General features: G+C 53.8%; 9 protein-coding genes across 9 annotated transcripts; 6 read left to right on the top strand and 3 right to left on the bottom strand.

Moving 5' to 3' along the window:
• Window positions 1–1,595: 1,595 nt before the first annotated feature.
• VTJ04DRAFT_8374 (uncharacterized protein) lies at window positions 1,596–2,190 on the top strand (the record flags this gene model as incomplete). The annotated part of the gene is made up of 3 exons (XM_069366804.1): window positions 1,596–1,776; window positions 1,853–1,919; window positions 1,986–2,190. The coding sequence occupies 3 exons, from the start codon at window positions 1,596–1,598 to the stop codon at window positions 2,188–2,190; spliced, it is 453 nt and encodes a 150-aa protein (XP_069217702.1).
• Window positions 2,191–2,803: 613 nt separating this feature from the next.
• On the bottom strand, window positions 2,804–6,563 carry VTJ04DRAFT_8373 (uncharacterized protein; the record flags this gene model as incomplete). Its single annotated transcript, XM_069366803.1, has 5 exons — window positions 2,804–2,989; window positions 3,732–3,841; window positions 4,142–4,907; window positions 5,034–6,006; window positions 6,082–6,563. The coding sequence occupies 5 exons, from the start codon at window positions 6,561–6,563 to the stop codon at window positions 2,804–2,806; spliced, it is 2,517 nt and encodes an 838-aa protein (XP_069217701.1).
• Window positions 6,564–9,313: 2,750 nt separating this feature from the next.
• On the top strand, window positions 9,314–11,386 carry VTJ04DRAFT_8372 (uncharacterized protein; the record flags this gene model as incomplete). The annotated part of the gene is made up of 4 exons (XM_069366802.1): window positions 9,314–10,072; window positions 10,133–10,435; window positions 10,488–10,825; window positions 10,888–11,386. The coding sequence occupies 4 exons, from the start codon at window positions 9,314–9,316 to the stop codon at window positions 11,384–11,386; spliced, it is 1,899 nt and encodes a 632-aa protein (XP_069217700.1).
• A 1,293-nt stretch (window positions 11,387–12,679) lies between these two features.
• Window positions 12,680–13,745, top strand: VTJ04DRAFT_8371 (uncharacterized protein; the record flags this gene model as incomplete). Its single annotated transcript, XM_069366801.1, has 5 exons — window positions 12,680–12,737; window positions 12,805–12,862; window positions 12,915–13,302; window positions 13,370–13,562; window positions 13,639–13,745. 5 exons carry the CDS (start codon window positions 12,680–12,682, stop codon window positions 13,743–13,745), a joined length of 804 nt encoding a protein of 267 aa, XP_069217699.1.
• Window positions 13,746–13,768: 23 nt separating this feature from the next.
• On the top strand, window positions 13,769–14,030 carry VTJ04DRAFT_8370 (uncharacterized protein; the record flags this gene model as incomplete). Its single annotated transcript, XM_069366800.1, has 2 exons — window positions 13,769–13,920; window positions 13,964–14,030. The coding sequence occupies 2 exons, from the start codon at window positions 13,769–13,771 to the stop codon at window positions 14,028–14,030; spliced, it is 219 nt and encodes a 72-aa protein (XP_069217698.1).
• An 899-nt stretch (window positions 14,031–14,929) lies between these two features.
• On the top strand, window positions 14,930–15,145 carry VTJ04DRAFT_8369 (uncharacterized protein; the record flags this gene model as incomplete). The annotated part of the gene is made up of 1 exon (XM_069366798.1): window positions 14,930–15,145. The coding sequence occupies one exon, from the start codon at window positions 14,930–14,932 to the stop codon at window positions 15,143–15,145; it is 216 nt and encodes a 71-aa protein (XP_069217697.1).
• Window positions 15,146–15,166: 21 nt separating this feature from the next.
• On the bottom strand, window positions 15,167–15,751 carry VTJ04DRAFT_8368 (uncharacterized protein; the record flags this gene model as incomplete). The annotated part of the gene is made up of 1 exon (XM_069366797.1): window positions 15,167–15,751. The coding sequence occupies one exon, from the start codon at window positions 15,749–15,751 to the stop codon at window positions 15,167–15,169; it is 585 nt and encodes a 194-aa protein (XP_069217696.1).
• A 1,425-nt stretch (window positions 15,752–17,176) lies between these two features.
• VTJ04DRAFT_8367 (uncharacterized protein) lies at window positions 17,177–20,323 on the top strand (the record flags this gene model as incomplete). The annotated part of the gene is made up of 2 exons (XM_069366796.1): window positions 17,177–18,909; window positions 18,967–20,323. 2 exons carry the CDS (start codon window positions 17,177–17,179, stop codon window positions 20,321–20,323), a joined length of 3,090 nt encoding a protein of 1,029 aa, XP_069217695.1.
• A 456-nt stretch (window positions 20,324–20,779) lies between these two features.
• VTJ04DRAFT_8366 (uncharacterized protein) lies at window positions 20,780–22,142 on the bottom strand (the record flags this gene model as incomplete). Its single annotated transcript, XM_069366795.1, has 4 exons — window positions 20,780–20,974; window positions 21,027–21,373; window positions 21,428–21,785; window positions 21,846–22,142. The coding sequence occupies 4 exons, from the start codon at window positions 22,140–22,142 to the stop codon at window positions 20,780–20,782; spliced, it is 1,197 nt and encodes a 398-aa protein (XP_069217694.1).
• Window positions 22,143–27,869: the final 5,727 nt, after the last annotated feature.

Genomic DNA, 27,869 nt, shown 5'->3' with positions numbered 1-27,869 from the left:
TCAGCTCTAGACTGCCAGGTCGGTGACACCGTCGCGCGTAACTCGGCTTAGCAGAGCCTTGGCTTGCGCGGACTGCATGCTAGTGGCGAACTTTTGTTTAGAAAATGGGGTCTGTTTACTTCGCGGCAGCTGCCGTACGCAACCCAATGCCCCGCCACGCAGGCTGTGCCAGACCGCCGTATCCCAGATCATTGCCCCGCGTGAGGGCGGGGATTGGCGTGAGGGTGGGGATCGGCTCAGGGGTTGGTTTTCGCGGCCCAAAGGGACGGAATCCAGCTCAAACAAAGCTGCGGGTCGTCCAGGGATTGAGGTGGATCCTGGACTTCGCTTCCTCTTGCGGAGCGATGACAGCCACTGTGTGGCGTGTCAACACGTGAAGAGTCAGGTTCAAGTGGGAGGCCTGCGAAGAACGGCATGTCACTCCAAGGTCGTATCCGTAGACGTCCTCGAGTCGACACCTATGCGCTGGCCTCAAGTTTCAAGGACGTTTCGATCATCCATGCGGGTTCGTCCGAGGCTGCCCATTGGCAGATGGGGTTCACAGTGTTACCGGGTTTCTCCTTGGCTGGGATGAGTGGCAACAATTCGGGTCTGTGCCTTGTTGAAGAACGGTTCCACAACTTTCGAGCAGGAAGAGTCGCAAAATCAGGTACTTACGTACGAGTACAACTTGCCAGGCGGGCAATGATTTCGGCGTGGCTGGCGTGGCTGACTCAGCATTGGGGTAGTCTGCCTTGTGGTCCATAGGTACCAGGTAGTGAGCGATGCCACTCATCCCCAAACTTTTGTTCGAAACCTCGCGGTTCCTTTTTTTTTCCCTTTCTTATCGATTGGTTCGCGGGGTTACACCAAGGCACGATGCAGAAAACGAATACATGCTGTATAATACATGCTGTCGGACGGTATATAGGGTCGCAGGATGCCTCTGCGGCATGAGGAATTCCTTGCTCGCGCACAAACCATACCTACATACACACGGGCCCTTCGCGATGGCTTCCGCGGTTGAGAGGTTACGGAGTACCTACCTATCACCGACCGTAAAATTATGCAGAGCGGGAACTCGGATAGCCACTATCTCCGGTTAATTGAACTTGATTTACCTGTCCCACGCTATCGCTAAACGGAGGGCGTTGTGTTGCTCGCGTGCAATCCGGGTTGCCGGGTAAGTCACTCATGCCTATAAATAACTCCATGAGCGGGAGCATATCTGGATCGATACATGGCATCAATATCGCGTTTCTGGATCACAGGTCAAACAATATGAGAGCTATGGGCTAAGTTCCTGTGGGTATATTAACATGGTGCTTGCGAAGTGGTGGATGTGCGCTGGAACTCGCTTGTCTGCGCGGGGATTAATATCGACGCGCGCGGGAACCCGGGTTCTGGAGAAGTATGAACTAGACCGGCCCTCGGACCCGAGGGCCAGGTTAATAGTCTGCTTCCCGCAGCGGAAGAGTATGGGATATTGGAAAGAGATATTAGAGCGTGCTGCACCCATCCAGGTAGTTGGGACTGAGCTCTCCGTGTAGTCTCTCCAACCTAGAGTAGGTAGCGCCACACTCAGACACTCTCTGTGAATTTTAGTCAGAATCACCATGGTCAGGCCAGTGCTTCTCTCTTGTGTCTTTCTCGGGACAGTCTCTGCCCAGGTCTGGCCACCTCCGCCTCCCTGGTGGTCCCCCGCGCAACCACAACCTACAACAACCTCTACGACCAGGACGACCACAACCTCGACCCGTCTGCCACCTGGAGCCACGCAGTCTCTCTGGGGTCAATGTATGGCGATCTTTGGACATCGGATCAACTAGCACTCCAGGTGACCGGCATCAAAGCTGATTATTACATCAACCAGGTGGCGGAATGAATTGGGATGGCCCGACCCGATGCCCAATCGGCGCGTACTGCAAGAATGACGGAAAGTAGGTTTCCTCTAGCAACCTCGTCAGGGTAGTTGGTGGCAGGGCAAGTGTTGACACACACGGCAGCATCTGGTATGAGCAGTGCGTCCCCATCGAGACGGGGACTCCAGCGACTACGCGGACGTCAACGACCACGATCACCTCCGGTCCCGTCGTGATTACCACATACATCACCTACGTGACACCCACCACTACACCACCCCCTAGGACATCCATTGTCACTGTCACGCTACGCCCGGACGAGCCATGCGATCATCCGTTTTTGTGCTGAGTTCTGTTCAGGGAAGAAAGGTTTCGGAAAGGAGAAAGTGCCTGTTAGAGAGGATAGGTACTGTGGGCGTTTACCTGGTTGGTAGTTCTAATGTAGATTTGAATGGCATGGAAGTCACCCTCGATTGGACCCCAAAGGCCGCAGTATCCAACCGGACAGAAATGACTGGCGTTGTCGTTACTCAGACCTCAGCGTGGTGACATAGAAATATTCATAATACTCACCACATCAAAGTCCAAACACCAATGCCAATGGCTGGCAGCGAGCTTCCAGCCTTCCTGGTGGGAAAAAGGGGAACACCCGACTGAGTTCAATCCCTTGCATTGCATATCCGAAAAAGAAGAAAGAAAGAAAGAAAGAAAGAAAGAGAGTAATATCCACCGGATCATGGACTCGAAGTTGACCACCATACGCACATAATGCAACAAGTATGCTCAAAAGGCCGGCCTCGATGAGGACGCCTTAACAGTGATGTGGATCCATGTGATCAACTACTGGTGTCACTTCATCTGTCTAATAAAGGCCAAGGATGTCAAGGAGTGAGTCCCATCAACGGCATCGCTAGATAATATCGCGTTCCACGTCCTCGACTACTGGGAGCTCCCAATCGCCCTTAGACCAACAAGCCTTTCCACGCCTCGCTATATTCAAGGATAATCATAGTATCGGCATAATACTCAGTCTTATCGATAGCGAGGAGTTCGACCCTAGTCACAGTTGGGAGTTCAAACGGTGCAATGTCACGATCGACACTCGGGCCACCAACATAGCGATACGGAACTTCAGCAACAAAGACTAGCTATTAGCCAATGAAGCCGTCATTACGGTTATCCCTACTGCGCATCTCTACCGAGTTTGTCCAGAGCTCTGTAAAGAATCTTGGGTTGGCCCTAAGAACACGGATGCCTTCTTGGAACCGTAGAAGCCCTTGGAAGACCCGCCAATACCGCTGCTTCCGATCGAGATTTGGCTTGATAATTTGAAGAACCCTACTTTCCGGTACGCAAAGTGCTCAGTCGAGAGCCCGATCATAGGTGTTATCTTCCACTACCAAGTAGAACCTTAAGGTATACCCTCGCCAGCCCAAAATCCAAACCAGGCTGTTATCGATAATACCAAGTTGGAGAAACACCAACCTGTTCATCTCTATTTACCTGATATCATTACATCAGTTAATAGTGTTCAGGATAACCTGTCCGCATTGTTCCACGGAGTTGACCGTTCGTGTGAGGCTGAACACAGGCCAGTCAGGCACCTACACTCGGGCAAGCCACCTTTGTATTAATGCTTGCGAGATATTCTTTCACAGCCTGACGTATCTTGAGAAACACAACAGAGAGGTTCATACGTCGAACCCTATTCGGCCGCACATGTGTTCCAGCTACTGCAAAGGCTTCCAGAGAAAAGATCATCTCAACCAGCATCTCAGGTACTACCAGTAATTACCAGCACCCCTGCTCCCTCTGCAGGTTAAGGTTCAAGAGAACAAAAAGTTAAGACTCCACAAGAGAGTCGAATATTCCAAGTCAGAACCAACTCACATATGCCCTTACTGTAACAAGAAGTTCCAGCTTAAAAACAGCCTCGTACGACATATCGCCAAAAGCATTCAACAGAGTCCCGCCCTGCGTGCCCCATCTGCCACAATAAGCTGTCGTGCAACAGCAGCCTGAAGCGGCACATTCTCACCCAGCGTCCTGGTAAGAAAGTTGCCTGCCAATCTTCAGTCCGAGGACAGCACGGAGGCCGAGTCTGGCAAGAAGAAGCGTCCTTGTCCTGTGTATGGGAAGAAGTTCTCGACATATGGGGGGTGTCAACCAGCAGATTCATCGTCATCACTGTAGTCTAAGTTTCCATTTTCTCCCACCCGTCTCCAGGGAGTCCATGAACTTCCCAAAGGCCTCATAAGGTTTGCCTGAAATCCGCTCACAATTCTCAAATAGATACCAACCATCAAAGAGGGCCGAATCGATGTCGTCCCAGGTTGAAATATCAAGATTGAAGCTCGCTAGCGTCTTCAAGGTCTCTACGTCGCCGTACCGAGCAGCAAAGTCGATAAAGTTCCAACCGTCGTTGTCCCGGCAAAGGTGGTCGGCCTTGATCTCAAGGAGCTTGTGAAGTGCATGGTGACTGTTGTTGCTGATGGCGTACATCAAGGGTGTTAAGCCATTCTGGTCACGAACATTCAGGTCCGCTCCCATTTCGTAGAGCAAGGATATCGCGCTGGATAAGTCGCGCGAAGCGGCATGATGAAGAGGTGTGCCGCCATCTCTGCTAGCCTGGTTGATATTCGCGCCAGCCGTGATTAGCTTTCTCATAACGTCCGTTTCATTTGCACGGGCGGCGTGGTGCAAAGCCGACGCTTTAAAAAACGAGTCGACGAGGTTCACGTTGGCGCCAGCGGAGATTAACAGATCAACTGTATTCGAAGTAGCTTGAAACAAGGCTGTATGCCCCGCGTTTTCATGGGCATTGACGTCGGCCCCGGCATCGATGAGAGCACGGACATGGTGCTCATTCCCGAGTTTGACTGCGTACATGAGTGGTGTGAATCCGTTCACGTCTCCTGTGTTGAGCTGGGATTGGATCGCTGGGTCCTTGCTTCGTAACGTCTCAGTGAGATCCGCGCCGCACAGGCCGAGAACGATCTCATGGAGGAAAGTCAACTCCAAGCTCTTAATGCCCTCCGCCCGGGGAAACATCCGTTCGATGACAGGCTGGATCTCTGCTAAAATAGTATTGCAAAGAAGAAAACGAGCGATCAAGTGACGGGGAGTTATACCCAAGTCGTTTGGCAAATCCAAATCTGCTCCTTCCGTTAGGAGGCATTGAAGAAGGCTGACTTGAGTAGGCCAGTCATAGACCGTGCTGACAGCTACATGAAGCGCAGAGCTGCCATCGCGAATGTCAACATCGAGAACTGCGGCTCTGTTTTTCCGCAGAATTTTCCGGACGTTGTCGACAGCACCGATTTCGACCAACCATAGAATATTCTTCGACATCATCTTCACGGGGATTCGACGGCACGTCACAAGCCCCAAAGTCACCGACCCAGTTGTTGAAGTCTCGAGCACTCCGCGGATCACATAGTTGAGGAACCACAGCGGGAAGGCATACGTGACCGTCAATTTCTTGCACCTGTCCTTCGCGCAGCGCTCGACGTCACATTTGGTGGGCGAGACGGGTGATGCCGCGTAGCCGACCAACAGCGAACCCAGGACGTTCCGGACAAAGTTCGGGAGCTGCCACGATCGCTGGCGAGATGCGATGTGGCATGCGCACGGGCAGCCCCTCCCGCAGGGACTCCTGCGTCCGAGGGTGATGTAGAGGATTGAATTGAGCTCTAGCGGTGACGCATGGGGAGGACAAACGGACTGATTGGAACCGCTGTTGTTGGTCCTGAACGAATCTCTTTGTGTCATGCTCCGAGGGCCGATCTGGCGATGAGTTTCCTCGGTCGACATGCGACGAAGAATATCGATCACCAGATTCGCCATATCCTCGGGGGGTTGAGCCATCGAGGCTATCGATGTCTCCATCCTTGCGAGTGCTCGGTTGACCTGCTCGTTCACGTCACGGATTTCTGAGAGGTTGGCGAGGTATTTGCGATGCTGCACTGCCATCTCGTTGAGCAATGATGCCTCGAGATCCCCCAGGCGCGCTGACACATAATCTTGGGTCTGGCCAGCCGTCTGCCGCACAATCGCGTCGGTGTTGCGTTGGTTGCTTTCAATAAGACTGGTGAGTGCGGCGCGCCCTTGCTGGTTTTCGAGCCGTATGCCGCATACTTCGAGCTCAACTCTCTTGGATACCGAGCTGCCACCAGCGTCAGTGATCTCCAGGTCGCTCAACCTTCGCACGCACACACACGATCTGGCGGCAGGCACCTACATTGATTCCCGAATCGATCCTCCATTATACGCAACCAACAGTTCCACAATCGTCCTCCGCACATCCCTGAGCTTCTGCTGCAGCTCCTTAGCATCTTCTTCCTTTGGCGTCCACTTGATGCGCATCATCATAGGATGTTCCGAGAGCAGCTTGTTAACGAGTATGTCGATCTCACTGAGCACCGTTTTCGCCTTGGACAACTCGGCCTCCAGCAGCGTGAGGATATTTGCGCGTTGGTCACCGTTGTTGGGTGCTCCCACTGGCTGAAATAATGCTGCTTCCACATCTGAGGTATGTGTCTGCGCATAGTTTAGCAGCTCCATCAACACGATCCGAAAGTCCCTGGTTTCGTTGGACAGCGCCAGGATCCGCCCAGGCGCATGCTTCATCCGCGTAGTCACTATGAACAGGCCATGGCCTATCTTAAAGGCGATGTCTGCGAGGCTAGCGGCCCCAGTAGCGATGCCGAAGAGCTCGGCCATGCTGAAGACTCGCGGTGTGCTTCTGGATCAGGTAGCGTTGATATGTGTTGTACGCTCAGTACGGAGCCGTCCATGGCTGTCCACGCAGAGAGTAGGGAGAAGAAACTTGATTTATCCTCAACGTGACAGTGAGGCCATTCCGTGAAGCCTTAAGCGCCAACGACCAACGAGGCTGTGCCTCGCTGACTTGGCGCATGAGCTGAACAGTCGCCCAATGGCATTGAAGAATTTTGCATAGACGAGACGCGCACGAATGTGAGCCCGGAATACCATCAACCCTCTCCTCTGCAGCATCGCAGTACAATCATCCTAAGCCACTTCATGATATGAAGTTCTACTGAGCCCAAAAATCCGCTCTCTCTCATCCTATCCCAGTCCTCGAGCCTCTCCTTTCTCCCCCGTAAAGCTGCAGAATATTTCCCTCCAGACATCAACTTAGCAAGGAGAGCACATACTCATGACGTTCCACACACTGCGGTCTCTAAAATCACCTCTGAACCGACAGCCTTCTTCTAAAAACATCCCGAACGTCACGTGCTGGTCTTCTCCCGTCCCCGCCCCTAACCCCGCCGCTGCTACTGCTACTGCTGCCTCCCTAGTTCGTTGTGCTGAGAAAGTAAAGTCGGTAGGAAAGAAAGGGTGGGAGAAAGAAACGGACATATCTAAGGGATCGCCCCTCACAGCTGTATTATAATTGCAGTTTATAACCGATATTCTAGGCTTTCGCGACATTGTTAGGGAGTAGTTTCTTCCTCGAAACTGACTCGCACTCCGAAGCAAGCCTCGGCAGGTCGGTCACGGCAAACAACTGGGTTTTGTGGACAGATACTTATCCCGAAACCGCCAAGTTCGTTATGCCTTTTATCGAGGAATGCATAGCCCCGGTTGGCCTGAAGTTCTCATTGAACCAAACCTGGGGTTCCGGTCGCGCTCCTCGCCGCCCGCTCATGATCAGCCCTTATGTCAAACCCAAAATCAAGAACCTGGTTAAGTATGTACATACTACTACGGAAGGACGCAAAAGAACATGCCAAGACCCGAGCTGGGGTTCGACTGGGGCGTAGGATCGAGACTGTTTCCTAGACTAGGAAAAAAACGAAGGCAGCTGAGGATGGGGCCGAGTCCCTCGATACAATGGAATTATGGTGCTCGTGCCCAAGAAATCCTCTGCTCAGAAGGGGGAAGCACTCATGACAGATGCCGCACCGCCTGCAAAGCGTAAGATTTAGTTGTATGTTGACAACAATATCACCCAGTTCAGGGGTGACCCAAGAACCCGGCAAGGTAGGTTTTTCTTTTTTTCCTTCGTTCTTCTCGAAGAACAAAAGAACAAAGAAAAGAAAAAAAGGTAAGCAGGAAGACGGGAAACAGGCTGTGGGAACTGGGTTCTGAATGAAGCTATCCGCTTCGAACTTTGTCTTGAGATCCATGCGTCGAAAGCCAAGGCCGACCTCTGGCAGGTCCAGTTGGTGGTTGCCGCAAGCTCCGTGGTCCGGGGCCCGAGTGAAGTCGGGAATGGTGGGGATCCACACCCGAAAAGGTGGGAACAATGTTCGGGAAATCGGGTCTGGGTTGCGCCCGGTTCGTGGCTTTGATCCGTCTGGCTACCTGAATCCGAAACTTGGTGGATCAACAGCAACCGACAGGATAGTCAAATAATGATCTATTATCATGTTTTACGTTGACCTTGACATCGTTTCCCATCACAGCTGCAGCAAGAATTCCACAGAAAACAGAAAGTGCATGTACAGAGAGAAATACATACGAAACACCAAATACGTACACATGGGCAGCCAGGAACACGCGCTAATTGGCGGAGCAATGCAACCAACGTTTTGGGGACGTTTAACGCTGAGGGCCATACAAGTTCCTAGTTGGAAGGCCTTGCTGGGGGCTTTCGATTCTTCCTCCGGAAACATACTTGATTCTAAATGTGGGGAGCAGCGGCGAGTACGGAGGAGGTGAGCGACTGTCAGAGTGTTTTCATTGACCATCAAAGTTCCAATAAGTGCATCCCGGAACTCATTTAGTCTCTACCTGGCAGCGCTCCGACTTACTCTCAAAACCTTTGTTACCATGTGTTGTTCAAACCTGGAAATTCTCAACATAAGTACTGGTACTCCGCCCTCTGTCCAACGGCGAAGTTGGGGACGATGCGGGGAACCCGGACGTTTTCCGTTGCGGAACTGGCCCGTAATGTGACATTGCACCAGGCCAAAACGCGTGGCGCCAGTCCCAAGTTGGGAAGTCCTCTCATCTCCATTGGCCCTGAGGTCAGCAACAAAGATCGCGAATGACACCGCATTAGGACAACCCGCCCGTAGAAAGCGCCCCCAACGTTACCTGCCGTGACCTTCCCTTCCTCCTTCAACCTCGTGCCCTGTCTGGGCGGTCGATCTGCCTCGGCCACGGAACACACCCGATACCTTCCCCCTCATTTTCCAGCTCGCTAGGGTTGCGAACGGGCAGCGGAGCGCGTTCATGGTCCCCAATGTAGCATTCAACTCGGCTCGCTTCGCCTTGGCTTTGTTGTGGATTGCAGAGCTTTATGTATCAACGTCAGCACCATGGACTCGAGGATAATGATGACGATTCCCTTCTCTGAGGTATCCGAGTTCAACAGTCTCAACTGCTTACGCAGGAGGGAATCAAGAGAAAACCACACCACCTGTCGCTAAAAACGCCCGCCTCGCGCTTGATAGCCATATTATTTTGACATTGGTGCCGGGTGTTTGCGTCTCGCTCGAAGCATGATTCCCCTTCCCATCGCGACAGCCGGCGCTGTCGCCGGTGCAGCGTACCTGAACGCACGCTTTTCACTCCCTCATGATGTCCTCTTTTTCCGCATCTATGCGGGAACCCTTCTCACCTTGGCCCGGGTCCGCCGCGCAGACAGAATCAACCTCTTCTACACGCTTGAAAATCATGCTCGCAACAAGGCGACGGCCAATCGGCCCCTCATCCTCTTTGAGGGCCGTTCGCACACATACGCAGAGTCCTACGATCGTGTGCTCCGGTACAGCGCCTGGCTACACGAGCGTCTCGGGGTTCGCAAGGGGGATATTGTCGCCCTCGATTACCAAAACTCGGACACCTTCATCTTTTTGTGGTTCGCATTATGGGCCATTGGCGCAAAACCCGCGTTCATCAACCACAATCTGCAAGGCCCGGCTCTTGCCCACTGCTTGCGCGTGTCGTCAGCCCGCCTTGCCATCGTCGACCCGCAGTTGGCGGATTGGCTGACCGATGACGTCCGCGGCGCGGTACCCAACATGAAGTTCGTGGTGTTTTCGCCCGCCTTTGAGTCTGAGGCCCTGCAGCGGGAGCCTGTGAGATACCCCAATGAGGTTCGCTCAGAGAGTGATTCCATCAATATGGCATTGCTCATTTACACGTCTGGCACGACGGGCATGCCAAAACCGGCGGTGGTTTCATGGGCCAAAATTTACATGGCTGCGAACATGTCAGCTAAGGGGACTGCATGTTCCCAACACGATGTGATTTACACGGTACGTTCTGGTCGGCGCAGTTTTCTGTGTTTACGGAGCGGCTAACCGTGTGTTCGATAGTGCATGCCCCTTTACCACAGCGCAGCATCATGCCTGGGATTCTGTAGCGCCCTGGTCTTGGGAGCTACTGGAGCGATTGGTCGCAAGTTTTCGACCAAGACCTTCTGGAAAGAGGTGCGGGAGACACAAGCGACGGTCATCCAGTACGTCGGCGAGACATGCCGGTACTTGACAGTCGCCCCGCCGGAGTTCGACCCCGTCACTGGGGAAAATTTGGACAAGAGGCACCGGGTGCGCGCTGCTATGGGCAACGGCTTGCGTCCCGATGTCTGGGACCGGTTCAAGGAGCGCTTTGGGATTGACGTAAGTTCAATGTTTTGAACCGTCCACACTGCCATTCAGCTAACATTCGTAGATCATATACGAGATTTACGCCGCCACCGAAGGCGCCGCTGGCCTTATGAACTGTTCTCGGAACTCATTCGGCAAGGGTGCCATCGGCCGGTTTGGTCTGTTCTCTGGCCTCGTGGTGGGGCTGCGGTCAACGCTTGTGCGTGTTGACAACGAAACTGAGCAGCCCTGGCGAAACCCAAAGACGGGATTCTGCGAGAGAGCAAAGCCCGGGGAGCCTGGAGAGTTTATTACTAAACTGCCTCCTGATGACATCAAGCAGCGCTTCCAAGGTTATTATGGAAATGATGCCGCGACCAATTCCAAGATCCTTCGTGATGTCTTTGCGAAGGGGGATGCTTGGTAAGTACCTACCGAGCTGCGCATTCAGGTGATGTGATAGTTAACTAAACCATGGCTTCTAGGTACCGATCCGGTGATGTTTTGCGATGGGATAAGGATGGTCGGATCTATTTCCATGACCGTATTGGGGACACGTATCGCTGGAAGAGCGAAAACGTATCAACAGCGGAGGTTGCTCAAGCCCTGGGCCTGCACCCCGCTGTCCAAGAGGCCAACGTCTACGGCGTGCAACTTCCCCATCATGACGGCCGAGCTGGCTGTGCAGCCATTGTTTTGGACACAGCCTCAGGGGGTTCCGAGAAGACAGCACTTTCAAGTCTTGCTGCTCATGCCCGGGCCAGACTGCCTCGATATGCCGTGCCATTGTTTGTTCGCCTCCTTAAGGAGGTGGGCTCCCAAACTACAGGGACGAACAAACAACAGAAGGGAACACTGCGAGAGCAAGGTGTTGACCCAGACAAGGTTCAGGGTGATCCTCTGTTTTGGCTCAAGGATGGGACGTATGTTCCATTTGGCAGAGATGAGTGGAAGGCTCTGCAGGGGGGGAAGGTCAAACTGTGAATGTTACCCAAGTACTCGCCCAATGGGCTGCCTCCCTGGGGGGGAACCGACAGGTATTGTGAATGAGGTGGTTGAGAAGGGGAGACAAGAAACGTTGGGACCAGGGAGCTCTTACTACGTCTGTATAGCTTGAAACTTAGGTATTAATAAAGCCCAATGTGTTTCTTAGCTGGGCTTATCATTCACCTACGCGCCTCAAGAATACATAATAGCTAAGTAACGTGTGCACATGGAACAAACATTTGACGACCGCCTTGTCTTGGGGGTTGGGAAGAGCACTCCGTACGCCTGTCTATCTCGAGTTGGCGTGTTAAATATTGTCTGTGCTCGGCGTTCAACTCCCCAAGAGCGCCAGGTTGATGATGACAAGACACCTGTTCCTTGTGCTCAAACAAGCAGTATGTACAATCATCGGAGCACTATTAACTTCAACTTTGGGAACTCTCTCTTAAAGCCAACAAAACATCCACCTGAGAACAATGAGTAACCTATCTAAGACATCTACCTACTTCAGGTAGCTAGGTAGGTAGGTGGGTAGGTATCCAACTGCGCCCAGGCAACACCTGCAAATTTTCGACAGGGTAATAATAGTTGCCACAATCCAGGAAGTTGATTTAGAAACTATGACGTGTTCGGATACGGCCACGACAATGGTGAGCTAGCAACTACCACATGTTAATGGTAAACGTATGACAGTTACCTGAGGCATGGAAGCTTTCATTCCGTAGATGCTTGGTAGAAACGGCGTGTATATCAGGATCCAGAGCGGATTTTGAGTCTCCTGGGAATTAATACATTAAATGTCCATCCCGTTTAGGAAGACCTTCCTGAACTGAGACGCCCAGGTGACTGTCAAAGCTTCCACACCTCGGCACTTAAATGCCCGAAGGATCGGTCCTGCGTTTATCCTGCGGGTCGGACAATGTAAGCCCGTGAGGGAGTTGTGTTACACAATGTTCTCAGGCTTCCTACTGGCTTGCTCGGTGGCCGGCACTCCATCTCGTGGTCACATTTTGGCACTCTGGTGGGACATTTGCAGATTGACGACACTCTGGCTTGGTTCCTTCCCGCACTAAGGTACATGGCGGCTGTTATTTCTCGGCTTATTCTAACTGTCCAACTGTCGTACAGCGTCCACGCGTAACCATATTTTTTAAGTCATCGTCTGTCAAACTATAAGAACTAACCGTCGACTCGTCTGCGATCTGAAAGCTCTCCCCAAGATGTTGGTCATCCGCGGCCTGGAAATTTCTGAACGCTGGTTTTAGCCTGTGTCATGTGAAGAGCAATACAATGGGGCCGACCTGGGCAGTGATTCTGGGGCTGATTGCTCCTTCTGTGCTCAGTCACAGTTGCGTCTCCCAACAACCTCTCGACTTTTATCAAGCTGGTACTGACTCATAACCCAACTCACCTAGATATCCATGGGATCCTCCTGGTCAATGGCACAGAGACACCAGAGTGGAAATACGTCCTGTATGCTTCCCCATATCCCAGCCCCATTGTACGAGTTGCTGACGTGATACAGCGATGTTGCGCCGGTGATTCCTATTTCAAACCCAGACTCTCTTCCCCCTGGATACCAAGGTTATAAGGTTGATCCCATCATCGGATCCGGGAACCCCAACATCACTTGTGGCCGGCTAGCATTTGACTCGGCACCCAAGACGCAAATCGCGGATGTGCTAGCCGGCTCCGAGGTAGGATTCCGAGTCTCGGCTGACGGCTTGGGAAATCGAGATCTGGAGAAGGGCTACATCCCGACGTTCTGGCACCCGGGTCCGGCCCAGGCATACTTGTCACGTGCCCCGAACGACGACCTGTACAGCTACAAAGGCGACGGAGACTGGTTCAAGATTGCCTACGCTGGCCCGGTGGACGACCTGACGTGGTCCCTTTGGCCGGGAGTTTCAGATGTATGTTCATCCTCCATGATCCTTTTTTGCCCGTCTCCAGGACCAAATTGCTAACATCAAGTCGCAGTTCAACTTCACCATTCCATCGACGACACCCCCTGGAAAGTATTTGCTCCGAATCGAGAACTTCATGCCAACGGCCTCGACAGGATATCTTCAGTTCTACGTCAATTGTGCATTTGTCAACATCATTGGACCAGGAGGTGGGACACCGACCGAGTTCATTCGAATTCCCGGGGATTACACCGACGAGGATCCAGGTGAGTTTGTGTTATGAGACATGTTCAACTCGCACCGACGAATGCTTGTTTCCTGACAGAGATTTGTAAAAACTAGGTTTTCTCGTTCCCCCGGAGCAAAGCTCCTTGGATGGCAGAGTCCCAAGGGACCAGTTGAAACTGATGAGCTACACGCCACCAGGTCCTGCGGTGTGGACGGGGTGAAACTTGGAATCTTTGGCCAGTGCATGTGGCGCATCGCAGAGCCGTCATCGGCAGGTGTGCGAGGACACCTGATAGGGAGGCTAAAAAGAGAAGGTGCCGTCAATGACCGTTTGGGAGTTAGGAACACCTCCCCTACACAGCTAGAGGAAGTGTCTTGGCTACCTGCATCCTCGAAGTAGGTATGCGAGGAAGTCAAGCTGAACTCTGGTTTTGTCAAGCTTCCCAGCAAACCGGGACGTTGATGGGGTGAGGAGGCTTGTATATCCTCGTGGGTTGAGTACTTAGGTACCTTGAACCAAGAACCTATTTGAACCCGCCACAAACCACCAGTAACTTGCGTCTGGTTCTATCCTGGGATATGTTATGCTAGTGCGTGGCGACAGTAGGATGCTCGCATTTAGCCTCACGAAGTAAGGCCTGGTTTCTGGACTCTGGGAAAACCCGAGTATTAAAACCAGCGGTGAATCGCAGTGTCCACGCCAAAAACCTTGTCAATATCATCCATCACCACACCCAGCGTGTATGTGCATGAAGAATGACATGACATCCCATCGCCACGCAGCTTTCATCCGGTGGTCGCCGCCGGCGTTTGCCTTCGAACCGACTCAACATTCTCTCGGTACCCGAGTAACGGTGCCGTCGGGTACCGCTTTTAGTCTTTCTTCTGTTGTAACGTCTGATGGACGACGTTGAGGAGGTATTGAGCCTATCGGTTCGCGCAGCGACCACATGTCTGCTGATATTTATAGCATCATGGTGGCTAAATTCCAGGTTCAATGTGCGGATGCAATTCGCCTATATATATTAACCCCGCGGTGGATGGCACGCCCTTTCAGGGGACACTGCAACGTTTTAGTTCCGGACGTAACGTCCTTGGCCCGACCCGGCTAACAGATGAGTGTCTAGGTTCAAATATAGCTCTTCGCTTCGCTTAGCCCCGGTCATTGAGCCGTATACCAGACTTTCCAGATTCTAGGAACGAGAATAAACCCAAGTCGCCAGTCCACTCGCATAGGGTGTCGGCACCAAGCTTTTCCACTCAAGGCAGTGGTAGCGCTGAACAACATGCTCCGCGATATACAACATCAATATACGCAATGCTACTCGAGCATTCTCTTCACCTTCCTGTCAACGCATATCCTAGAACATGAGATGGCAAAGGGTCTGGGGATTGTACAAGATAAATGACCTCGACTCGCCCCGAGATTGCGTGCAGAGAAGAGAAATATCCGCAGGGCATCAACCTCAAGCGAATCCAGTCCGTGAAAGCCAAGTTCAGTCATTCATCGAGCCTGCACATCGCCAATCCCAGCAGTCCACCAACCTACCGTCAAGATGATGTACTCGCAGCTTGTCGCCATTCTCGGCCTGGCCACGTAGGCGTCCCTTTCGTGCCATAACATGCGTCTTTGATCGACTTGCTAACATATGCCAGCGCTGCCCTCGGCCAAATCACTCTCACGCCGACCACTCTCCAGACTGGTCGCCCGGGCCTGCCCACTCAGACCGTGACCGTCACTGACACCAAGACGGTGACTGCGACGGTTACCCTGACGGAGACCTACCTCAGCCGTACCACTGAGACCAAGACTTCGACCGTCATCAGCACCAGCGTGCGCACCAACACCGTCACCTCGACCAGGACGAACACTGTCACCTCGACCTCGACCCGGACGAACACGGTCACGACCACTGCTCCTTGCAGCACCAAGAGCGTCAGCTGCCCGACTCTGACTAGCACCCAAACCGCCTGCGCTACCTGCTTCATTCCTCAGTGCACCACCACCGTTGCTGTTACCAAGTCCTGCGGCTGCCCCGCCGCCCTGCCCACTTTCACGACTGCCTTCCCTTGCAACCAGGCCGACTCCTGCAACAAGATTGGCTGCAAGACCGTCTACGATATCAAGACTCAGGCCTGCTAAGGAGTTGGCGATTGGATTTGGCGTTGGTGAAGGGAAAGACCGTGGGTGGATGAAAGGGGCGATGTTGACAGGCTTGATTGGCATTGTAGCTACTTTACCTCAATTTATTATTTGTGTTTGATCGGTTAAGACTTCGTTTTGATCTCCCGCTGCAATTCCTGAGGTAAGGAGTGGTGATGTTCCAAATCTTGACAGCGGCAGCCCACTAGACCAAGTCATGCTGCACAAGCTGAGGTTTTGGAGGCTCAGGGGCTGTGCCACCCTGCTGGAAGGAGGCTGCTGTTGACCGCGAACCTGCAAGTTCACGTGCTGCTTCTCGCGGGACTCACAGCTTGGATGTGCTTCGCGCCAACTTTCGGACGAGGCTTCGTATTATTATAGCATCCAATGAGTCATTAGTCTCGTTGTCATAGTGCGCCATCGCGCATGCACATTAAACATCACCTGTGGCCCGGGAAACGTGATGGTTCGAAGGCATGTCGGTGAGGCACCATATGACCATGACTTGAGCCTCCAAACAATGCTGGCCTAGGTACGTGTTATGGCTGTACTCCACACTCAATCGTGCATGCAGGCGAGATCCACGGCCCTGGTACTGCTCTGTTGTCATCTTAGACATGACGAATCAGCATCGGCCCAGATGGTTGGGCTGATAAACGGAGCATTCCGAGACCTATCACTAGGTTCCCCCACTGAGCTAGCGGTCTGGCTGCAGCCACAACCTACACAACTCGCCTGCACAGGCTGAATTGTCCAGTTCATAACCACTGTCCATCTTTGTCTTTCAATCCCACCTATCTCCGGATCTGTCGAGACCAAACATGAACGCATCGAAGCGCGGCGCATTGTGGCTGCAGTATGAAGCTCTAGCCCAAGCGACTTTCATGGTCCAGATGCTTTCACACCGATGCGAAGTGCCCAATCAAGTCACATGCCGTGTAAATGACCACTCGGAGTTGGGCTCAAGACCAAAGCATGGCAGACAGCCCATGGCCTTGGATGGGTCGTGGCATCACAGCCCAACGCATGCAGGCACAGACCGTTGAAGGCTGAACATGTGTCTCGAGAAGATTAATGGGTCGATTTGGGGGTTGACACAGATGTGGAAGAGGTAGGTGGATATATAATTCTTACAATTTCTGGAAGCTCTTCCTTCGGAAGTCCCGGTTTTCTTTTCAATTCCCCCCTTTGAATCACTCCTTTCAACCTGTTCTTCCTGACTGACAGATCATTCCAAGCGCCCGCTTGGACTAGGGATCATTTTCTGTTCTTCAGATTGTCCGAACACCTAAAATGCCTGCCAAACAGTCACCCATGGTCTTTGAAGCATCACCGGACGGGTCTCTCCCTCCTCATTCTTCACCCCCTTCGCCTCCCGAGTCTCGAGGGATCCCGTTCTTTGCATCCCACAAGAGGCGATCATCAGGGCCTTTCCGATTCCGCCGGTCGAGCTCGGCGAAGAACCCAGCACCAGTCCCTCCTCCTCCTCAGCCATCTATGGCACAGAGCATGCCCCAGCCAAGGCCAAACCCCATCGATATGGCGGAAGATATCATCTGGTTCCCGCGTGCCTACGAAGACGCATGGGGAGGACCAGAATTAGCCAGACCCGAGATTGAACGGGCACGAAACTTCCTTTCGCGCATGGCAATACCAGCCGTTGAAGCGGGATCCCATTGTTATGCTGCCGGCGACAGAGTGCTCGACGGCAAGGCTGCTGCTGCAACTCTCCGAGCCATTATCAACAACGAAACGAACCGCACAGTCCCGATCATCGCATGGCTCATCCAAACACGCATCTACAACTCTCGTCATGCTTCATTCGTCCCCGATCCACTTATCCAGGCGGTGCGTTTCATGCTCATCAAGGCCAATGTGCCGGGAAATGCTGCCTGCAAACGAACGCGTTCAGTTCTCGACTTCTTTTTCGACCCAACATTGCACCGCAACTCGGACATTGTGCCACCTGGGATCGAGTGGGTGCGGTACCATTATCCCGCTGGACGGCTTCGCGTATGCATCATTGGCGGCGGCCCAACAGGACTGGCCTCCGCCATCTCGCTGGCCGAGAAAGGCCGTGGACGTGTCGAGATTCATGTGTGGGAACGCCGCTGGATCGTAACAGAGACAGGCATGATCGATTACCCACCATACGCTCGGCGTCGTGACCAGGTTGTGACGCTGCAGGACACGGTTACGTCTCTGCTCAGCCCGCGAACTTTCGAGGCACTCTTCGAAGGGCGCCCTGAGCGTGTATGGCCCGGATCCGCCAACATTCAGATCCGCAAGGTCGAGGATCGCCTGTTGAGCCGTTGTCAGACGGATGAGTTTCATGGCCTCATCTATCTGCATGCCGAAGGAGTCACACGTGACGAGCTAGCCGCAGGAAAGTGCGGCGATTTCCACATCCTCCTGGGCACTGATGGTGCAGGGTCGTGGGTCAGGCAGAGCTACTTCAGGGGTTACGAGAACGAACATGGGCGAAGCTACGCGCTGGGTCTTGCCTTTGATCGTGGGCCGAAAGCCGGGCTTCCATGGAGTCAACCCCTGAACATGTTTCTAACGCTCGGTCAAACGCGGTACTTGCTCAATGCCAGCGATTACGACGGCCGCGGTTACTTAAACATGCAGTTGACTGAGGAGGAGTGGCATAAGATGGTGGGTGTTGACGGCCAGCCGATCCACTTCGGAAGTCCTGGATGCTTGAGAAGAGCAGACGGCAGCCTCCCATCTGGGTTCGAACCTGGCCGTGTGTTTGCTCCGTCTGAGGACAGAGGATCTCCGCTGTGGCGATCCATCGAAGATGGACTGAAGCTCTTTGGGTTCAAGGAGGATGAAGTCATCAACGTGGTCCGCATTCCTATCGTCGTTCAAGCCGTGCGCGAGGGAGTTCAGATTCTGCCGCCCGAGGATTCCCGTGGTATTTCTCGCCCGCATGCTCTTGTGGCTCTGGCCGGCGATGCTGCCATGACCGTCCATTTCTGGCCTGGCCGCGGCCTCAATAGTGGCATCAAGGCCGGAATTGCTTTGGGCGACGAGATTTGCCATGCACTCCACGGCGGGCGGTTCGCGGGGCTTCCTCTGACCGCCATGCAGCAATACAATGACTTCATCATCAAGCTTCAGGGTCGCGAGCACGACAAGCGCAGTATCCCTATTCTTAACCAGTCTGGCACCCCTGAGTTGTTGTCCTGGTTGCTCGAACAGGCGCCGGCAGTTCCCGAGGAGGTCGCGGTCGAGTGGTAAGTTAACATGTCCCTTTCGCCAGGTTGGTGATTCAGGTACTAAGATGTTCACAGGCTCGTTGGCGCCATGACGCAGCTTGCGGATCGTCTCGAACGACGTGACGACTGGTACTTCCCTCACGAAGCAAATGTTGAAGGACAGGTTCGGATCATTCTTCGTCAGCTCAACAGCTTGACACTGCGCGAAATGGCTGTGAGCTTTCCGTGGCCAACCCGCGAGATGGCCGGAGCTGAGGTCCTGCCTGCGCGGTCAATGTGCCCCCACGAGGAGAAGCGCCGTTGGCTGCAGCAGTTGTGGGCAATGCTGTCATCTGAGAAGCCCAGCACGGGAAGCAACTCCAAAGACGCTTCATCAAGAGGCCGTGAACGCGCGCCCCGAAACTCGACATCCAACGCACGCTTCGAGGCGCCTCGCCTTCGGTCAAAATCACCTTTGCCCGGCCGTGGTCAACAAACTCCGTTGCCAGCGACGCCTCCGCATGCAAACTCACCGTTCCTCATGCCGCCATCAGTTCATCAGAGTGGTGGTTCCAACCTCGCCCCTCCTGTCGTCGCCATTTATCCATCGCAAGGCGGCAGTCATCAGCCCTTCTGTGGGCCCCAGAACGGAAGGGAGTCCCGCCCTCCCTCGCCGTCACCCGCGCTGTCGCCTTCTCCTCCATCGACTCCGGGCTCCCTGCGTCGCAGCAACGCAACATCCCATCACGGGCGGTCGGCCACGCTGTCCCCGCCAAGAACTCCGCCAGCTCTGCCTGCTCCCGATGCTTTCCAACTTCACGGAACACCAAGCACCGGCAGGCCTGCCAGTCCCGCCTCCATTCAGAACGTCCGCCGCTTCAGCAACTCGCGCGCCCTGGCCGTGCCTGCACCGGCTCCCGTCCAGATGGTTTCTGCGCCGGCACCTGGCCTGCCCCCATCGTTCGCCACGCTTCACAGTGGGGATTTCTCTCAATATCAACCTCAACCCCAGTACCTGCAACCATATCAGACCCAATACCAGCAGGCTCAATACCCGCAACAATATCAGGTCCAACACCAGGCCTATCTGCCGTATCCCACCACAGGAGATCGGCTGTCCGAGGACTGGATCAGCAGAAGTGGTGACGAGCGGCTGTCGGCTTGGTTGCAAACCTCCGCGGCTACCGGAGCTTCTGCCCAGGACTCTGCCAGCTCTGTGTACAGCGCTGATTCATGCTCAGGCTTAAGCTCCGTTCCAAGTTTGTCCACATCTACCGGTGCGGTGGATAGTGACACGCCTCAGGGAAGCAATGGTAGCAACACCTGCGGTTCGCATAACCATTGTGGGCTCGGAGATGGAGGGCTGACGCGGCTTCTGAGCGTCAAGAAGCCGAATGAGAGGGTATTGGCGGATGCAATGTCATTGGCATTGTTTCGCGTGAGTGATGATTAGTGGGGGAAAACATCAGCCGTGGTACTCAGGGTCGGAACGTTGGAAATGGGTGGGGTTTTGAGGTACCTAAGTAATTTGATCTAGTTTTTCACTTCTTAATCCGTATATTCATGCAAGGGGATTTCCCGCCCCCCAGTGTATTACAACGTTCACCCCACCATGTTGTTGCAGCACAGGCATACCAGAACAGTTCTCAGCGCTGATGAAGTCATATTATCACAATGCAATGTAGAAAGCCAAAAAAGAGGCGGTGGCTGGCCAACCCAACCGTCTCTGGAAAGCCGATCCCTAAGTACAGTCCACCCCTTGACTTTCAGTTCTCACCAAAAGTCCCAAAGGAAAGCCATCCTCCCACCATTGCCCCTTGGCGAGAGGAAGCATACTCCGTTCCACCCTTCCCAAGTCGCATCCCATTATCCAATGTCTTTGTCATCCTATCCTGCTGTCCCGGACTGCTTAAGCAGAGGGGTTGCCGTTGAAAGCCAGCTTGTTGACGGTGCCGCTGGGGATGCCGCTCAGGACACCGTTGTGGGCAGTGCTGGCAATGTAGGAGCAGAGCTGAGCGGGGGTCTTCTTGCCCTGGAGGGCGAGGAGGTAGGCACCGAGACCGGCAATGTGGGGAGAAGCCATCGAAGTGCCAGAGATAGTGTTCTGTTCATTGTCAGCATCAGGGGTCGTGAGAACTTGTGTGATATCGGCTTACAGTGCGAGTGGTGCCACCAATCCAGGTGCTTAGAATGCTGGTGCCCGGAGCCCAGACGTCAACAGCGGCACCGTAGTTGGAGAAAGACGACTTCTTGTCGCTGCTATCAGTGGCACCGACGGTGCAAGCACTGGCTTCCGAGGCAGGGGAGTAGTTGGCGGCGTTCTTGTTGTCGTTGCCGGCGGCCACGGCAAGGAAGACACCAGCGTTGACGAGAGCCTTAGCAGCGTTGTTGATGGAGGCCGAATAGCTACCACCGAGCGACATGTTCGCAACCGTGCCGTTCGGGCAGTTCCGCTTAGGGAAGTCTGAGGCAACGAAGTTGATGCCAGCGACGACACCAGAAGCTTTCACGTGTCAGACCTGTTCCAATAAGTTCGGGGTAAGGGTTGGATACATACTGCTACCCGAACCCTGAGCGTTCAGGACCTTGACGGCATACAGTGTGGTTTTCTTGGCCACACCGTATGTCTTAGATCCTACAGTACCCGCTACGTGTGTGCCGTGGCCGTTGCCATCGCTGTTGGAGCTGTCGGCGTAGTTGGCGGCCCAGATGGCGCGGCCCTCGAAGTCGGAGTGGGCGGTGTAAATACCGGTGTCGATGATGTAAGAGCATGTGCCGGCACCGGCGCTGTCATCGTAGGTGTAGGTGGTGGCGCCCTTGGTCTTGGACGAGAGACGAGCCAGGCCCCAAGGAGCGTTGCTCTGAGAGACATATCTGTTGATGGTGAAGATGGCCTCCTCCTCAACGTACTCGACCTGTACCACGTGTCAGCCACGGAAACAGGGGTCTATTTCCCCGGATTTTGTGCCACATACCTCAGGGAGGTAGCGGAGCTCCTCGAGAAGGTCCATGTCGAGCTTGCCGGCGAAGCCCTTGAAGCCCTTGTTGCGGTAGACAAGGTCGGCCTTCTTGCCCTTGCGGGTGATGCGGCTCAGGGCAGCATCGAGAGCCTCGCTGCTGGCACCCTCCTTCAGCTTGACGATGTACTTGCCGGGGACGACCTCGCCAGCGCGCGCCTGGATAAGGGGAGCGCGCTTGTCGATGGGGCCAGAGGGCGCCGGAGCGGCCATCGCCGGGGCGATGAGGGCGAAGAGGGCAGTAGAGAACTTCATTTTGAAGGTTGGAGGCGGAGGATTTGACCGGAAGACTGGACTCGGGAAGCTGGGCTTAGGATGCTTGACCTGGGGCGGGCTGGTGAGCACAAGAAGCACGTCTCACAGCCGGGAACTTGGTTCCTATTTATCCTCAACATCATCAATCAATCCTCCTTGGAGGTGAGCAGCATTTCGGCGTCTCAAACGATGAGGATCGTCTCAATTCTCCGAGTCGATCCATTCAGACCTGCCGAATTCGACGTCCGCCATCAATGTTGGGGGCGTCTGTTTCCACCTAGGTTGCGACCGCATCGTGGACACACAGCAGGACGAAACGCTTCCCCCTGAAGGCCATGCCCACGCGCCAACGATAGCATCGATAACCGTAGGGCGAGTGAGAGAGAGTTGGCGCCAATGTTTCCTGGTCATGACGGGAGGGAAGACACAAGACACCTTCCTGGTTCGGCGTCTGAACCGGTCTTGGTTGGGTCCCCGCGCGACAAGCGGGTGTTCCCGCCTCTATTGGGATTTCGCCCTCCGGCCACTGGAGAGCCTCTCTGACGACCTGACTTTCGAGGACTAGCAGGCCCGGCACGTCGAATCTGCCAAGCATTCGCAAACGGACGCAAACCCCGGGGCGCTGGGACGACCTAACGTAACGGGATAAGAACTGGGTGGGGTGATGGAGCCCACGCCGAATGTTGACGTCCATCGATGCACACCTATCGATCTGTCTCTGCGAGACTAAGGTCTGGGGCTGGTGACATGTGTTGTCCGGCCGTTGAGCTGAGGGTCATCCAACAACAAGGGGTTGGTAACGCGGGGGATCAAGACGCTTCCGTTGTTTGGGAACATGTGAATATCAAGAGTGAAAGGCCCAATCACTGCGTTCCACCAGCCCGGTCGGTCGAGAGAATTGGACGAGAGGGTTGATGTGAGCAAATCACCGCATAGACACCCTGGTTCAGCAAGAAGTCACGAAACGGATGTCTTCCTCCTGTGCTACTTTAATTCCGCCCCGGGCACAATGCACGCCTCTTGACAACATCCTGAGAACAGGTACGTATGCCCATCGGTCCGTAAGAAGGAATCCCATCCCTTCTGTTCAAGCCCCCCAACCGCAACGTATCTCTGGCCCTGTTCACCATGCCGCTACGAGCACCTTTCGCTCATCTGCTCCAAAGCCATGGCGTCGAACCAGAAAGCCAAGATTATCAAGGCCGGCGCTGGGCATCACGCTCGGTCATGCACACCATATCTTGATGCAACGTCGCCAGGGACAAGGCTGCCCAGCCTGCTGTGACGCGATACAAAATTGGGCCCACCATCGTCGGCATCTGCGCTGAGGCCCAAGCTTTCTCTGCGACGGAGGGAGTGTGGAGAGGACAGGGGCAGCCTGCGAGGATTAACAAAGGGACTCGGTAAGCGTGCCGATCGGAGACTTCAGGCTGTGTTCTTCGTGAGGGCACTTCCGACATTCGCTCCGTCAAGTCGGGTTGTCATGGTCAAGGTTGGCAGGTGGTAATGGATGGTAGGCTTCAAGCTTTGAAGCACGTGTGAACTCCCTGAGGTTTCCCCAGAAGATGGCGGGGTCTTGTTCGCCTGGAGTACCGACCCTCGCTAACTACCGCCCGATAGCGGGCAGATGCACTTCGCCCGGGAGGGAAAGGCGTCCAAGCAGCCAACCCTCCTTCGGTAACGGCGCGCAACGGTTGCTGCATCGGAGGGTGGGCTGGGCGCCGTCCCAAACCAGGTTTTACTGCTATCTGGCATTGCAAACACCAAGAACATGTCGTGAGGATGGTAATTTCTTCGGGTGAGCTGCTGGCTCATGCTCACGAGATTGATTGCCATCACGGCATTTGACCGGCATGACGGTGTTTGTTTTGTGTTTCCCCGCGGCGGTCTGCGATTCCGAAGAACCGTCCTCCGCCCTGTCACCGTATCATTCAACATGGGTCATTTGCCGTCTTATCTGGCGGCCTTCCCTATTGAGAAACGGTCGAGTTACATTCAGACCTTTCGGGCACCTCGTCTTCGGGCTCCTTGGAGTTGCTGGATGACATTCCCAGCCATGCATTCAACGTCGACTGTTCGGCCGGGGACTGTTGGTCGGGAGGGAACCGGCCCTGATGGCTATCTCTTCTGGTGGATTACATTTGCTCAGCTAGCGCTCCGCTTGGTGGTGGTGACTCCTTCGTTACGTAGCACATGTCCCTCGCGAGCATGGCGCGCATCACAACTATGGGTTTGAGATCCCACGCTCAGTAATGATCTTCCCAGCTGCCCGATGTAGAACCACGATCCGGGCTCGTGTAACACAAATCATCTTGCCGGGATCTGACGTCTTTTGTTGAATGCCTCTCATGGTAATCTCTCAGGAGCTGAGGGCATCTCGTGAGATACTGGACTCATTCGAGATGGGGGCGGCATTTTTTCCCCTGAACCTAGGATCTAAATTCAGGCCTGGTAGATATCTACGGTGTATGTACGTGGGGGGCGGTGCCGTCAATCCAAGCCATCCCATCAGAGTTGAGTTAGACCCCCTGGTATTGATTTTGGGAACCTCAAGTTTCGTGTTTGTGAACCTAATGATACTGACACCAACCCATCAGTACTCCCTCTTGAAAGAAGAAGAATGAAAAATTAACAAGATACATCCACAAATAGGTACACCAGACATAGAGTAAGAATGAAAATAAGAATTAATAGTTGGTTGGAATATGAAAACGAAACAAAACAAAGGACAAGGAGAATCGATATCGCGTCTGAGATATCAACGCAGCTCATACTCAACCTAGGTAATTAGAGTATATTTGATTTCTGCTACACCTTTCTGCTGTAAAATTGAAAACAAATTTTGCTTCCTAACACCTCTACTACTTGCTTCGACGTCAACAAAAGATCATCCTCGCCTATACTTGACCCAGATGACAGACGAAGGTTTGACATCATGTCAAGGTACTCCTAAGTCGGGTGGCAGTTACACGGCATCGGAACCATGTGCCATTAATAGAATGTGAACGTACCAGACGAAGCTAAGGTCGCTGAGTTTCGTTGCATCGTTCCAACACACCTTTGTGAACTGCCCTGAGTAGCTACCTCACCTGCAAGAAACGGTCTAGCGAGGAAGCAGGGCCCGAGGCTTTGGAGTCACCTCACCTTGGCCTCGGTGACCGGATAGAGAACAACGTCCATATATTCCTGAGTCAAAGCATAAAGCGACGACCATGCAGGAACGTAGTTATCTTCTCACGCAACGGTTGCTCTGCATACCATCATCCTACGCAGTGGCTGCGAGCTGTATCCCAAAACAGGGCCGTGGCCAGCGATGACTGGAGTCAAGAGACTTCGAGGCTGACCGCCACAGACATCCCTCCATCTGCTGTCTTGGGACTAGTGCCACCGTTGCGTCCTCCCGGACACGAAAACGGGAAGCAGAACCAGGCTCAGGGCTCGGCGGGGGGTGGACGTTGAGCGGGTGTTGGGGTGGGTCGACGGGTGAGCGGGAGGCTGGATACATGAACCGATCGTAGCTCATGATCGAGATCGTACCTAATCAGGTGTGGTGGGTGTGTGGGAGACTAGCTGCAGAACCGAGGTGGGTGATCTGCCATGCTGCCCGAGGAAGAGAGCGGGTACCTGGCGTGGATGTCCTATCCAATGGCGACACCAACGCTGGTGCCTTGCAGAGCGGCTCAGCACGGCTGTCGTCGGCCTTGATGGCGTTCGTGCGAGGTCTGATACCGTGATAGCGTCGTTGGGGGTCGAGAACGTAAGGGGGGCGCGGAGGTGATTTGGAGGATCTGACGAAAGTCCCCAACTCCCCGCTTCCATTTTTGACTCTCGACGGTATCTCTGTGGCGCCACGCGTAGCCCAGGGAGAGACATCGAAGTGTCGACGCTGTTGATTTACTGTCTTCAAGTCCTCGATGCCCCCGCGTCCACACTTCAACAACCTCCCCGCTCAGAGTCCCGTCCTTCAGCCTCCCACCACGCTGTGATAGCACGGCATCGCATGGTCCAACAGGAGCCGTCGACGATCGTCATTGAGTTACTTTTGACCATCATGCCACGTCGCTGACCGCCGTGCTGAAGCGTGAAGAGCGCCTTCAGATCGTCATGGCATGTAGACATACCTTTCGACTACATCTCACTCCCTTTCCAACATGTCTCAATGTCAGAGGATGAGTGGCCCGACGAAATCGACAGCGGCGCGGGCTGGGTTGCGGACGAGTCGTTCTGGTCTTCGGCGTGTGAACAAGAGTGGCCCAAGGTATCCAAGACCTGAGCAACGCCTGAGGACAATGCGGACATCTGAACCCCTGAGTGGCTCCAGTCGACTTGCGACTTGCACACTTCTTCGGGCCCGGCACGACGAAGACACAACCAACGAGGGCGTGGAAAACAACGCAAAACAGGTCAGTGGCAGCCCAAAGCAGATGAATCCGAGACTGCCGTCATCCCCTACAATGAGGCCGCACATCTCCCAGTCATCTCATTGTCCACGTCCGTCCAACTCGAGGTCGACTGCACCAAGACGACTGGTAGCCCTGCCACGGTCAGCAACTCTTTGGATTCACGGTCACTGGAACCTCTATTGGTGCCTGTGGCACTTGGCTATTCCGTTGCAAGTTCATGTGAGTCGAGTCCTGTTTCTTGGAGCTAAGGCCCGTGCACATCGAGGCATGCGTCGTCATTTCGGTCTGGATCAGCGACGGCAAGCTAACGTTGCGGTGACCGGATTGACCACAGTTAGGTATTCGTCGACCAACAAAAAGAAAAAAAAAAGAAAAAAAGAAAAAGAAAAAAAAGAAAAAGAAAAGGAGACAACAACAACAACAACAAACAAACAAACAAACAAACAAACAAACAAACAAACAAACAAACAAACAAACAAACAAACAAACAAACAAACAAACAAACAAACAAACAAACAAACAAACAAACAAAAAAAACCTCGAAACGCTAACGATTAAGGAGTTGCGAATCCTCGGTCGGCGGTCGGACACCTGTCCGGATGGCAAGACTACAATCCCTTGCACGCATTCTCGGGCATCCTCAGGAACTGTCGTGAACACACCTGTGTTCCCATGATGTGGCAAGTTCGTCCAGATTTCCAGTCTCGGTCGTTTTAGTTCGAAGGTGCGTTAAAAGGGCTGCTGGATCCAAGCCTTCTCTTTCCCCTGTCCCTCTCGTTCGCAGCTCTCGGTCGCATCTTGGTGGTTCACTCGATCGGAAAGGTCTTCAGGTCGTTGTTCCATCGGAATCTCGACATCATCGCATGCTTATGTCATGTCGCTTGGTGTCGTTGGTGTTGTCAAGGTCGTCGTCCGTGAGAGATGCCTCCCTTGCCGTCACTCAAACCTCCAGCCCTGCCACCGTTGTCCCAACAGTCCAATCGAACCTCCTCCTGTTACCCGAATCCCTTATCCATGATTATGCAGATCGAAGAGCGGCATTCAATGTTCGGCGAGACGCATCGCACATGGCGTGTCGAAGGTATCCCGTTATCGAAGATCGGCTGATCGGGCGCGGCTGCTCGGTTCTCGGGGTTGGTTCGCTCTGCCTGAAACTGGTCGAAGTGCGCAAGCTGCTCCAGGCGTCGAGTGCATCATCAATTGCACCGCACAACAGAAGATATCCCAAGTTAAATGCCAATTGACCCCCTTATAAGAGAAGAAAAGGAGGTTTTCATGAAAAAAATCTTGAAAGGCCAAGGCCAATGCCGTGTGTAGCCGACCT

This window comes from Mycothermus thermophilus, assembly GCF_041956435.1.
Source record: "Mycothermus thermophilus strain CBS 625.91 unplaced genomic scaffold VTJ04scaffold_5, whole genome shotgun sequence".
Classification (NCBI taxonomy): domain Eukaryota; kingdom Fungi; phylum Ascomycota; class Sordariomycetes; order Sordariales; family Chaetomiaceae; genus Mycothermus; species Mycothermus thermophilus.
Note: the sequence above shows the minus strand (reverse complement) of the source record. Positions and strands in the feature narration are given on the sequence as shown.